The 12,400-nt window shown below is 60.9% G+C and overlaps 1 protein-coding gene across 3 annotated transcripts in view; it reads right to left on the bottom strand.

The window, feature by feature from the left end:
• Positions 1-4,834: 4,834 nt before the first annotated feature.
• The window catches only part of DIS3L2 (DIS3 like 3'-5' exoribonuclease 2), a 374,902-nt gene continuing 367,336 nt past the window's right edge, over positions 4,835-12,400 (bottom strand). The window contains exons 15-21 of one of the 3 annotated variants that reach the window (XM_082841670.1): positions 11,802-11,985; positions 11,045-11,131; positions 8,113-8,260; positions 7,607-7,737; positions 7,334-7,438; positions 6,013-6,114; positions 4,835-5,398 (exon numbers count right to left, since the gene is read on the bottom strand). In XM_082841670.1, coding sequence (XP_082697796.1) covers positions 5,246-5,398; positions 6,013-6,114; positions 7,334-7,438; positions 7,607-7,737; positions 8,113-8,260; positions 11,045-11,131; positions 11,802-11,985 — 910 coding nt within the window. In that variant the 3' untranslated portion in view covers positions 4,835-5,245. Of the gene's footprint in view, positions 5,399-6,012; positions 6,179-7,333; positions 7,439-7,606; positions 7,738-8,112; positions 8,261-9,924; positions 10,023-11,044; positions 11,132-11,801; positions 11,986-12,400 lie in introns of those variants that run through there. The other 2 variants (XM_082841671.1, XM_082841672.1) reach the window with 2 other exon arrangements.

The following is a 12,400-nucleotide window of genomic DNA, read 5'->3' as shown; positions in this document are numbered from 1 at the left end:
ACATATTAAAAATCCCCAAACCACAAAAACCCATAAAAAGACAAGGTTCAAAGAGATTATCCTGCCATACTAAGTTATGTGCAGGTGCTGAAGACACCCTCCTCCATCTCCAGAGCCTTCTCTGTTGTGAAAGGCATCTTCCTCCTTCCATTCACCAGGCCTCAAATCTTTAATCTGCTTCAACACCTAACCCACACCCCCCAACTCCAAATAACCCTGGAATCCGGGATTCAGACCCAGGAACTCCTCCAGGAAGGGCCTGAAGCTCAGCTCTTCTGCGGAGCCGCCACAGCTGGGCCGGCAGCCTCACCTGCAGGCTGCTTCCTGCCTGGCTGGGACCTCACCCTGGACGCCCAAACCTGGGCTCAGACACAGAATAAACAAGGCCCCTTAGGGGCTCCACTGGAGGCAACCGGGACTCGTCACCCCCAAGACTGTTACCCGAGTCTTTAAGTAAAAAACCTTAGGCAGCGTTTTAGCTGAGTGGGAATATCAGGTCGTGTCAGCAGGAATTTTATCTTAGTTTTAGTTGCTGGAATAATGGACTGTTTGATACACCCATTGCTGAGTGCACAAGAAGCCTTTTAAACCAATTGTAGATCCACTCCTGCTAAGCAAAAAGAAAGAGAAAAACGGAAAAAAATTTTGTTTTTAGTTTTGATTTTTATCCAAGTTATACATTAATGTAGTTTAAAGTACCAAATAGATCCATAAGGTTTGTTACAATAAAACAAAACAGCAGGTTCCTGTCTCCCTCACTGCAGTTTCCCATCTCCGAGGCAACCATTTTCCCCCTCTTAGATTTTAATTTTGATATTTACCATTGTTTCTAAATCACATACTTCTTCATTTTTCAGCTATATTTATTGCTATATTCTTGTTGATATTCTGCATTTTATGGTTGTGTAATGAACCATCCCCAAACAAACTTAAACAACAATACTTTCTTTGATCACAAACTTGCAATTTGGGCAGGGCTTGAAGGGAACACCTTGTGTTTACTCTGGGACACTTTAGTCGGGGTGGCTGGACAGGACAAGGGGCCAGAACAGGTAGGGTCCTTGAAACCAAGTCCCCCTAAAACTGAGTTCCGCTGCCGAGTTTATGATGAACGTCTCTATCCAAAACTTTATTCCCTTTCTCGTCCTGTCCCTGTTCCCCTCAGGATTGAGGAGGATCAAAGAAAAGGGGGAACTGAAACTGAGCAGGACCCACGAGGCCTTTCTGGGTACAAAAGCCCCGCTGTGTCCCCCATCTCTTGTTTGTAGGAATAAAGTCTCCTAGGCCTTCCCTGAGTTCCAAAGAACAGACACAAGTGGTTACTAATTAGAGAAGTGACGGAATGCAGAAACAGAGGAAAGCCCTCAAGCAAGAAAAGTAAGAATAGCTTAGACAATAGAGTCACAGGACGTCTAGTTCCTTCACAAGGATTATACATAACAATCTGACACAAATCTTTGAGGTGTTCTGCAGGAATGAAGACCCTCCCACCCAGGTGGAGGATGGTAACTACATACTGACCACAGGCACTTAGACCCCAGACTGGCTGGAACCAGAAGGTTGATGCTTAAGATTCCCGAAATAGCACCCGGACCACCAACCAATCAGAAGAAAGTCCACAATCTGCTCATGTACCTCCAAACCCTCACCCTATATTGCTGCCTTTAAAACCCCTTCCCTGAAAGCCATCAGGGAGCTTGGGTCTTTTGAGCATGAGTTGCCCTTTCTCCTTGGTTGGCACCTGAAAAACACTTTACCACAACCAATGTCAGTAGATGGGCTTTGCTGATTGCTGGGGGAGGGTCTCCAAGATCCCTTTGGTAACATCCTGAGGCTTCAGGAAGACTCCTATCTTGGTTGCAAAGGAAAGAAACCAAGTGTGAAGTAGCTGTAGGGGGAAGGGGATTGATGGAAAGGCTCCTCATGGTACATGAACTACCACAAGGCAGAAAAGCCCACCACACGGAGGTGCCTCTGGGTCTCCTGGGCTGCGGGAAAGCCGGTGCCTCCGAGGCGCTCCGTCTCCCTTCTCTGAGGCCGCTTCCCTTCCTCCTGGTGTACGCTGTTTCCTTCACGGTGACTTTCTGGAAACATGAGCTTCTATGTCTTGCAGACTACCATCCTGGGGAGACAGTGACACCCTCTCCCAATTTTAGTTAGGATAGACCCCAGGAAAGAATGGGCCAGGTGCCCACCCTGGGTCCCATCAAGATGTCGTGGTACAGAATGGTGGCTCCTGGGGACCCACGCAGGTGGGAGGGATGGGCTAGAAGCTGGGGAGCAGGTCCCATAAAGAGACAGGGCCCCTGGGAAAACAACCCCAGAGGCCCTTTGGCCCCGTTCACCGACCAAGCCCACTCCTGCCTTGGGGCCGTGCCCACAAGTAGCCCTGGGCGGTTCCTGGACGTCTCTGCCACCTATGCCCCCTCCTCAGCACTGCTTTTCCCCCGCTGCCATCAACACGGTCCCCACCACCTGCCACACTAGAAAGGCGACTTCCCCTCCTGACCATAAGCTTCCAGAGGACACGGCACATCAAAGGCACTCACTGCTGTTGATAAATGAGTGAAGGACAAAGGTCATATCGCCTCACGGCCCTGATGAGAATTCTCCCGGGGCTCTGATGGCCCACAGCACACAGGGCGCGCTCTCTGGCTGCCATAAGGGTCAGTGGGGATCTACCCCGTTCCTACCTCGCCAGCACCTCCCTGCCCGTCCTCTGGGCACCCTCTGATCCTAGTGACCTCCACCCTTCACGGCTCATGTCAGGGATCTCCGAACCTCAGTTTCTTCGCCCACGTGGGCCAGCTGCGCGCACTTTCTTCTTCTGAGCACCCACCCTTCACGGCTGGGAACACACACCCCAGCCTCTGAACTTCGCTAGAACCTTGTCCTGCAGTGACATCATTTGCATCTACGTCTCCCTCCCCCATGGCGACCGGAGGCGGCTCCTTGAGGACACGTGCAGGTGCTCTGGGACAGCTGGAGGAACTACCACGGCTTCCTTTTTGACGAGATTTGGGTCTCATCACCCCCTTTATCAACAGTCCCCTGAGCGAGGGGCCATAGGGGGCTGTCTCCCTCATTGGACCATGGACGTGTGCAGGCCAGTGCCCTGCTCGTGGGTGGTGTCAAGGACACCTGCTGAGTGAGTAGATGCAGATGAAGGACGCAGCTGACGTTGTGGGGTAGAGCGCTGGGCCATTTGCTCTGAGCCCACAGGCAGGGCGTTTGGGGGAGGGCAAATGCCTGAACCCTGGACCTGGCTGGGCAGAGTCTGGCTGTGTCACTTTGGCCAGAGACCTACCTCCTTTCTGGGTGCAGTTCCTCCTTCTGTCAAATGGGGTGGAGGTGCCGGGGCTGCTATGTGTCCCCCAGCTCTAGGGCCATCAGGGCGAGGCCAGCCTCTGCTTCCCCAGCAAGTCCAGGCAGCAACGGTCTTCCCGGCTGACCAAGCTGGCTACGATTTACCACAGTCTGGGACGCTGGGGCCGTGAGGAAGGGTGTCCAGCCTGCGTCCATGCTGCCCGAGAGAGGGCCCAGCACGCTGGCCCACCACCATCCTGAGGGCGCCCCTCCGCGGGGCTCTGCTCTGCCCTCAGCTCCCAGGCTCCACTGGAGGCCCTGGGGGACAGCGCGAGGAGAGAGGGGCTCTGCTCCTCCGGGGGCGGGCAGGTGAGAGGATGAGGGCAGGGCCGGGATGCCTGGCTGCCCAGGCTGCAGAAGCACCCAGAAACCTCTTCATCCAAATACCAAACCACTGGACCCTCACCATTTCCCCTCCAGACAGCTGGTTCTAGAAGGCTCTGGGGCAGGAGCAGAGAGGGAACGGTGGCCTCTGGGATGTCTTGGGGGTGGCAGGATGGACAGACCGAAAGCTGGTCAAGGTGCTGGAGGAGGAGAGAAGGGAACTCAGGGCGGGCACAGTGATGTCTCTTTTGTCCCCCTCTGGCACCCGGCCCAGCGCTGGGGGGATGTGAGCCACGGCCGGCCGGTGGCCGAGACCAAGGCAGCCAGGCCCCGTCACCACTCCAGCCACGGCGAAGCCCTCCTACAAGGTGCTCCATTGAAGTTTCCTTTGAAGAAAATTCACTGAAATCAGATCAAGTGAGCTTGTTAATACCAACACCCCAGGAATCAGCCTGGTGGAACTGGGACCTTGGTCCCCATGGGGTTTTAACCCTAGTTTCTGGCGGCTCCTGGGGAAGCCAACCTGTGTTTCTCTAGTCTGCTGGGGAAACTAGAAGCACAGGCTTAGGTCAAACCAGCCGGGGAGAGAGCCGAGTGCGGTGGCCTCCCACCTCTGCCCCTGGGTCCCCAAGGATCACTTGGTGCTCAGGCAGATAGCAGGCAGTCGACTGGGCCAGGCCAGGGCCACCAGGAGCACACCTGCCCCTCTCTGGTCAGGAAGGCCGGTCTGGGGGCCTCTCCCCTCGGGCAGGGCCAGGCCTCGCTCTGCCCCCAGGTTCCCTTGCTGCTGCCAGGGCACAAGATCGGGACAGGAGATGCTGGGGTGCTGGCCCCCCCTAAGGAAGGTGGAGAGGGCCACCCAGAGCTCCGGCCTTGTAAGTGGGGGTGGGCGGCACAGGGCCCAAGCCCCCGTCCTGGGGCCACGGGGGGCGGCAGCCGGCAGAGAGGAAGTGCTGGGGTGGGGATGGACACAGCTACATGCGGCGCGGTGACGGGTGAGCCTGCCGTCTTGCATACTAATTCCGTTTCTAATCAGCCAGAATGAGGGGCTGGCATCAATCTGCCACGCGGCCAGCTCTGAATCATCCTGGAACTGCCGGAAAGGCTCCCAAGGGTGGCAACCCCAGCTCAGCTGTGACGGGTGGAGCCCGGGCCAGGCCCCCATCCTGGGTCCAAGGGGCACCCCACTACCCTGGCCACCCCGGTGCCCCACACACCAGGCAGCACTCACACTTGATTTTATTCCATGACTCTGATTTACTGAAAACCCCTGGTTTTCTGGGCACGGGAGGGCAGTGGGTAACCTGGCAGAAGGGGCGCTGGCCTCCCAGGAGGACCAGGTCTAGCTCTGCGTTGCTGAGCACCGGCCAGCCCGCAGCCTTCCATCCAATCCCACTCTTCCCCTCCAGTTTGAAAACCAAGCTGCAAAAATAAAATAGAATGAAAAAATAAAAACAAAACCCTGAGTTGTTAAAAACCAAATTAAGAATCCCCGTTGGTGCCCGAAGTTCCTATTCCTAACGGGAGTGGGGGAGGGGTGGGCTGGCTGGCGGCTTCAGTCCTGTTCCTCCGCGAGGTCCCGGCTGCCCTGCTCGTCCTGCCAGTCGAGGAGGCCCTCGGTGCCGGGTCGCTTCAGGATGGCGCTGTACTTGAGGGCCGTGGCCTCTGCCCGCAGCACCACCTCCACCAGGCTGAAGATGCTGACGACCTGAGGCAGAGCAGAGCCCAGCAGGGGACGCGGGTGCTGGTGAGGGGGCGGCCCGGGGGGCTGTCCACCCAGCCGGGCCCCGGGGCCCCTCGCTCTGCCTCCCTAGGCCTCCACTGGCTCATCTGTAAGCGGAGCTTGTTCAGGGCTGAGGCCGTGGGGTCCCGGTGCGAAGCAAAGGAGCCACGCGCTGCTGTGGGCAATGCCTGCTGGGGCCGCTCAGCGCCAGGGAGAAACCACTGGGGTCCGGGTCTGCTCTTTGAAGCGTGTCGTAGGTAAAAAGCTGTTTCCTTGGGTCGGAGGTCTACGGTGTTCATCAGATTCTCAAAAGGACACCCGAAGTTAAGGGCCCTGCTTTAGGGAGGTAGGCAGAGGCCGCTGCCTCTCCCCAGGGTGGGTGATTGCGGGGAAGGAAGGTGCTGCCAGGAGGCTAGGCCCAAGGAGTGGTGACGGGGAGCCACTGCCGGCCTCGCTGGGTAGAGCCGGAAATCGCAGCCGGGAGCCCAGGAGGGGAGGCCCGGGGAGCACGCCCAGGAGGCAGGAGGGGGCTCGCCAAGAGTGGGGTGGACGGGGACCCAGTGGCGCTCCGGAAAAGCTGCCCCACCCCCGGGTCTGACCTGCTGCGCCGGCCCCTGCTCCGCGTCCTCAGGCTCCCAGACAAGCGTGAGCTCCGGCTTCTTGCCCACCTTCTGGAAACGGTATGACTGCAGGGGCAGCGCCTGGGGGTGCACACACCTGCATCTCAGGACCCGGGCTCTAGGCGCCGCCTCTTAATCTCTGACCCTGCAAGGCCACCAGTGCTTGGAAGCAGCCCCTCGCCTTGGCCCGCCTCTGACTGGCCTCAAGGGAGCTCCCTGCCCTGCTGCCTGCCAGTGGCTGCTCGACCTCTGACGGGGGGTGGCCCGCACCCTTGCCTCTGGCCTCCGGCCAGCTTCTGGGCGGCCTTGAGAGGCCACCTTCACGGAGGGGCCTTCACTGAGGGGGGCACCGGTGGCTCCACGTGTCATTCGGGGCAGGTGGTGGGTCTGCCTCATCAGGGACCATCCCTGTAGGGTCGAGGTGGACCGGGCACCTGAGGCTGGAGGGCTGCCGCCCCTCCCGGCCCTGGGTCTGTTAGCACAGACTGAGGGCTGGGTTGTGAGCAGAGGCGATCTAGACCTGAACTCCATGCTGTTCAGTGAGCTTCAGGACGAGAGCCCGACTTGATTCCTGCTGACTCCATTCTGTCTCTCCTGCTCTAATCCATTTCATTCATGCCACGTTTATTCCACACTGTGTGCCGCGTTCTGCACTCCCCAAGGTCCTCTGGGTGTTGGGAAATTCAAAGCCAAGGTCAGGGGCCAGGTGGTGACTCACTAACCACAAGGTCAGCTGGAACAGGTCCCTCAGGTGGCATTAGACTGGCACCAAGTACCCTTGGAAAGAACCTCGAATGAAGCAGCCCCAGGGCAGGACCAGGGCAAGGGCCAGCCTCTTCCTGCTTCTCACGGGACACAGCTTCCAGAGTGGCCACGGCCCATTCTCTCTGGTCTTTCCTTCCCCTATGTTCCTTTAAAAAACCTCCCGAAGCCTGCCTACCCTGCTTCCTATACTGGTTATGGAGGGACCTCATCTCTGGTTGCTCAAGTCCCTGGGAAAGAGGCCTGACCCTCGGCCTGGATCCCTGATCCCAGGCAGGCGTGGCTGGCTGTCTCGGCAGGACCCATCGGGTGAGCGTGGTGCCAGCACAACCCGCAGCTGAGCGAGGGGCGCAGTGTCACTGCTCGTGTGTCTACCAAGGGCTGTTTCCCCAGATGCTGGGGAAACAGGGAGGAGACCCAGCAGTGGGAACAGGGACAGGCAGGTGGGAAGGGAATGTGCTAGGTGGGTGCGGCTCGGTGCTCCCTCTGCCTGCTCAGAACACCCCTAACCTGGGCCCTGGCAGCCCCCGGTACTCACATTACAGTAGATGCGCTTCTGTACCCCGTAGCGCAGCACCAGCACGTCGAAGGCTTGGCTCAGGACGCCCATCACCATGGCTTCCGACTCCAGCGGGCCGCTCTCCTGCATGGCAGGGCTCCAGCCAAGGCTCGGCCAGGGGATGCAGGTTCCCCCCAGGGCCCACCCCAGCTGCCAAAGGCCCCAGACTCCGGGAGCCCTCCCTGTGAACAGGCGTCCTGGCGGGAAGGTGGGGTGGAGGGAAGGGGAGGGGCGACAGGCTGGTGGCCTCACCTTGACCAGGATGGCAAAGAACAGGCTGGTGCTCAGCTCCTGCACACGCTTGGAAGCCATGCGGCGGTCATTGCAGTGGTCAGCCTGCTTCTGCAGGGCCTCGGGCTCCACATCTGGAAGCTCCCTGTAGCCTGGGCAGAGAGTGGTCGGGGGCCCACTAGCGGGTGCTGTGTGTGTGCCGTCCTTGGCGGGGTTGTGGGCAGCATGGTGCCCCTGGCCCGGGTCAGATGGGGCCTGGGAGCCCCGCGCAGAGCTGAGGCCTCCCTGATGCCCAGCTTGGGAGGGCCGAGAAAGGGGGGCTTGCCACGGTGAGGGCCCTCGAGCCCCTAGCACACGCTCACAGGGGAGGTTCTGGCACAGGCTCCCCTACTGCTTGGGCTGCCCACCCCTTGGGGCCTTCACAGTCATGGCAGTGTGGCCTCTGGCCGCCGGGCACCCACTCTGGGTGGGGGGAGTAGCCCTTAGCTGGGCACAGCTGGCACCGCCCCCTGTGCTGCACCCCTTACCCAGCGTGGCGGCCAGGAGGCGATGCACCAGGACGTCAGCGAAGCGGCGGATGGGCGAGGTGAAGTGCGTGTAGAGCGGCACATTGAGGGCGTAGTGGCGGAACTGCGCCTGGTCCTGCAGCACCCCCGAGCAGAAGTACAAGGCCATCTGGGGAGGTGGGGCGGACCTCAGAGCCTGGCCAGGCTGGGTGCGCGCTGGGTGTGCTCCGCGAGCCGGGGAGACTCAGAGCCTCACGAGGGGCAGTCTTGGGGGCGTGGACCCACCTGCCAAGCTGCGGGCAGCTGAGCAAAGCCGGGCAGGCCCGAGGACGTCAGGGGCTGTTCTGTGTGAGGGGACCCCTGGGGCTGCCATGAGACTGGGCGGAGCCGTGGGTGCCCTTGCCCCTCTCCTGCTGAAGGCAAGGGCAGGTCTTGCCCAGAGCCCCTCTGCCAATGACCGGAAGTGGAGTAGGCCGGGGGGAGAGGCTGTGTTTCTTGCTGGGAACCCTTAAGATGCTGAAGGGACTCCTCCCTCAGAGCCCTGGGGGACCTGCCACCAAAGCCCTCGGGGAGGGGAGGGGAGGGGGGACCCTGTGCTGAAGTCAGAGGACAGCGGGGAGGGGCTGGAACTCATCCTCCTCCACAGCCGGTCACTGCTGAGTCTTAACGGCTGTTACTGCCAGGAACCAGGAGGAGGGATCGTTTCTGGCTGGCCCCCTCCCCAGGACAGGGCTGGGGGAGCTACACTGAAGTGGGGAGCAGGAGAGAAAGCCCGTGGGCCCGCCGGACCAGGGGCTGCAGGACTTCGCCAGGACACAAAGCCCAACACCACCATGTGGCCAGAGCGGGAGGTAGGAGAGAAGGTCCAGGATGCCCTCCACCCAGAGCAAAACGGGCGCCTGGCTCTTCCTCTCTGGCCCTGGTCCAGTCTTTGGTCTTAGCCGACCTCCTGCCCTCTAGTCCTCATCCCTGCCCTGCTGAGGGCCACGCCTGCACCCCAGCACCTTTGTGCCCCCAATACTCCACCTCCCACCAGCCAAGGGAGGCAGTGGTTGGCCAGTCTCCCCAGTCTCAGCCCTTCCTGCCCCTGACAACCTGTCCTGAGACCGAGACCCAGAGCTCTGAGTTCAAAAGGCCCTCCTGCAGGGGAGGAGTTAGGACTGTGGCCCAAGGAGATACGCTGAGCTTCTCTAGGGGCCCAGCAAACAGCCTGGCCCACGTGGTGCAGCTGTGCTGAGAGCCTTGGCCACGGGCCCTGAAGCCGCTTGCCCTGCGCTGCCCGAGTTCTCAGGGCTGGGGATCCAGGACCCGCGCTGCCTGGGAGCAAGTGGCCAGGTTCCTCTGCCAGGGCCAAAGTCACACCCTCGTGTGTTCGCTCGCTCCCTCCCTTGCCGCTTGATCACCCTCACACCCTCCGTGTGTTCGCACAAATGGACAGCCGGCTCCGGTTACTCTGTGCGTGACGGCCTTGGAATCCAGGACGCAGCTGGCGGTGCCCTGCTCGGCTACCCAACTCTGCTTCCCTTCCAGCTCCCACTGGGCCCTGGGTTACATCTCGGGTAAGTCACTGGGGGAGGGAGCAGCCTCCACTGTGAGCCATGTTTGGACCTTGTTCTCAGAAGTGGCCCAGTTCCCCAGATGAGCTGGGCTGAGGAGGGCAGAGGGCCCCGGCTCCCTTCCTGGGTGGCGAAGGCGCCTCTGGGCAGCGTGGGATGGGTGAGGGCCCAGAACTGGGACACAGACAGGGAACCAGGCACCACGGTCACTCTGGTCACTCCCTCACATCAGATCCGCAGGCAAAGGCTGGCCTCTGAGGTTGCTGGCAGGCAAGGCCAGGAGAAGCCGGGTCTGTTTCAGGCTCTGGGTGACTGGGCTCCTTTCCTTGGACCTCCGGGGCTGGGTTGGCCTTAGAGGTGGATGGCTTCCAGAGGCTGAGGGCAGGGAACGGCAGCTTCGTCGGGCTTGTATGTGGTGTCAAGCCCAGTGGCCAGAGACACACGCCCCCCCCTCCATGGGGGGTGCTTTACAGTGCTCGGTGCGGGACAGACATCGGTGACTGGGGGCAGGGTAACGGCCGCCAGACCCAGACGGACCTGACGGTCCCATTCCTGGCAGAGCTGTGAGGTCTCAGAAAACAAGTCGGTTGCGACCAGCTGAGACGATCTTCTTCTTGGGAAACAGACTGAATCTGCCCAGTGACCGAGCCCCTGAACGATGGTCTATCACTGCTCCCAGGCCGGGCCGCGGCCCACCGCTGGACCCATTAGCACCCACAGCTCCCGCCGACCTGACAGTCCACGGGGGCGGCTGCTTCCCAAGATGCTCAGCCCCACAGGGGCTGGAGCACGGCCTCGGACAGCTGCGACTGGCTGCCAGGAGCAAGCCCACCGTCTGCCTCCCAGGCGGCCGGCCTGTCCTCTAGCTGCAGACACAGCCTCACGGCCTCAATTCCCCCTCTCCCGACCGGTTGCGACAGGGAGATTTCTCTGCCCGGGGCCCACAAGCCACAGTGGGGGCTAAGGACCGGCCCCTGCGCAGGCTGCTCCGGGAGACCAACGTTCTCTTTCCCCTCCAGGGTCCCCACCTGACCATGAGTTGCTGACCAGGCCCCATTCCCTTGCCCGAGCTGGTCTGGTGTGTGGGGTCCGGGCCCTGGAGTCTTGGGACGTGCCCTGGCGTGGCTCCCCACCTGCCGCCAGGAAACAGAGCCCCAGAGGCCATGCAGGGGGGCAGGGGGGCAGCAGGGCAGCGGGGCTTGAAATGTCTCCTCTAACTGAGCCCACAGGCAAGTCTGGGCAGGAGGCAGCAGGCCAAGCTCAGGAGCCCAGGGACTTCCTGTGCTGGGTGTTGCCGGGGGGCACCCTCCCCAATCCTCCCCTAAGGTTCTCCGAGCCCGCGGAGGCATGGGTGCTCCAAGGAGAAGGCGGAGGATGGAGGACTGGCCCTTCCTTACCTGCATGGGCCGGGAGCACATGTTGGTGAGCACCTCCTTCCGGGCCAGTGAGTACTTGTCATCTCCAAATGTCTCCATCAGACTTTTCTGGAAGGAACCCATGTGATACGCAGTCAGGCTTGGGGAGAGGCTCTGGGGCCCCATCACCCACTGATCATCTGGCCCTGGGGAGGAAAGGTCAGCCGAGGGGCCCAGCCCTGTTCAGATGGCCATGGGTGGGGTGCAGGGGGGCCGGCAGCCCCCAGACTGTGTCCCACACTGGGTCTGCCTCGAGGGTCCTGGCTTGAGGTCAGTCCTTCCATGTCCAGCTGGCTGGCCTGGGCGGGCTGGTTTACCCCAGGCCTGGAGCACAGATGGGGACAGTCTCCCTCCTGTGCAGTGCGAGCCGAGCATGGATTCCTGAGCCCCATGCTGCTCAGTTCCAGGTGGGCAGCATCTGGTAGCCCTTCCCGTGAAGAACAGCCCCTGGCTCCCAATAATCCCAGCCCCTACGGAAGCCTCTGGGTCCGAGCCCGGCCCATCCCTGGCCACAGCTGAGCCCTGAGGGGACCCCCTCGGTCTCCCGGGCTCCCTCCCAGGCCCTGTGAGTTGCAGGCTTTGTCCCCAGGCCCTCCCCTCTCCCTTGGGGTGGGGGTGGGGATCTGGCTAAAGGGTAACGGACCCTGGTGGGATGCAGAGGCTGCTGAGCCTGGCTCCCAGGCCTTCTTCCTCCTTCCCTAAGCAGGGCCTCCCCGGGCCCTGTGCTCCCAGCACTCACATTGAGGGCCCCTGCAGAGCTGAAGTCCATGGGCAGCCCCATCTGGTCACAGAATTCCACCAGGTCGTTGAGCATCTTGGTCTGGGGTGGGGGGTGCCGCCGTAGCAGGGCTCGCTCGGGGAAGGTGCAGTGGATCTTGCGGGCCACAGCCATGTTGGCCAAGAGCATGAACTCTTCCACGAGCCTGCAGTGGGGAGGGACCGCGGGGGTCGTTCTTTCCTGCTTCTCTGCTGGCTGGCTCTCTTGCACCCTTGTGTCAGCTTCAAGCTGCCCGCCCCCCCCACCGGGCATCCAATCTACTTTGTTCCTGCAAGTTGCTTCCCCCTCATTCCTCGGCTCATGCCCCTCACGGCACTAACCAGTCTGTACTCTTCCCTGCTGATGTGTTAGCTCGTGCGCTGGGTCTCCTACTAGATGGGGATCCTGGACAGCAGGGATGGTGCCTGTCTTATTCCCCCCTGTAGCCCTGGTGCTTGGGACCTCACCTGACCCAGAGAAGGTGCTCAGTAAAGATCTCTGCTGAATGACTAAGCTTCCCAGAACACTGGGGGCACGTCCAGCTGTAAGAAGACACTATGCCCGGGCAGGCCATGAGAAGC

Source organism: Leucopleurus acutus, assembly GCF_964270905.1.
Source record: "Leucopleurus acutus genome assembly, chromosome: 6".
Classification (NCBI taxonomy): Eukaryota; Metazoa; Chordata; class Mammalia; order Artiodactyla; family Delphinidae; genus Leucopleurus; species Leucopleurus acutus.
Note: the sequence above shows the minus strand (reverse complement) of the source record. Positions and strands in the feature narration are given on the sequence as shown.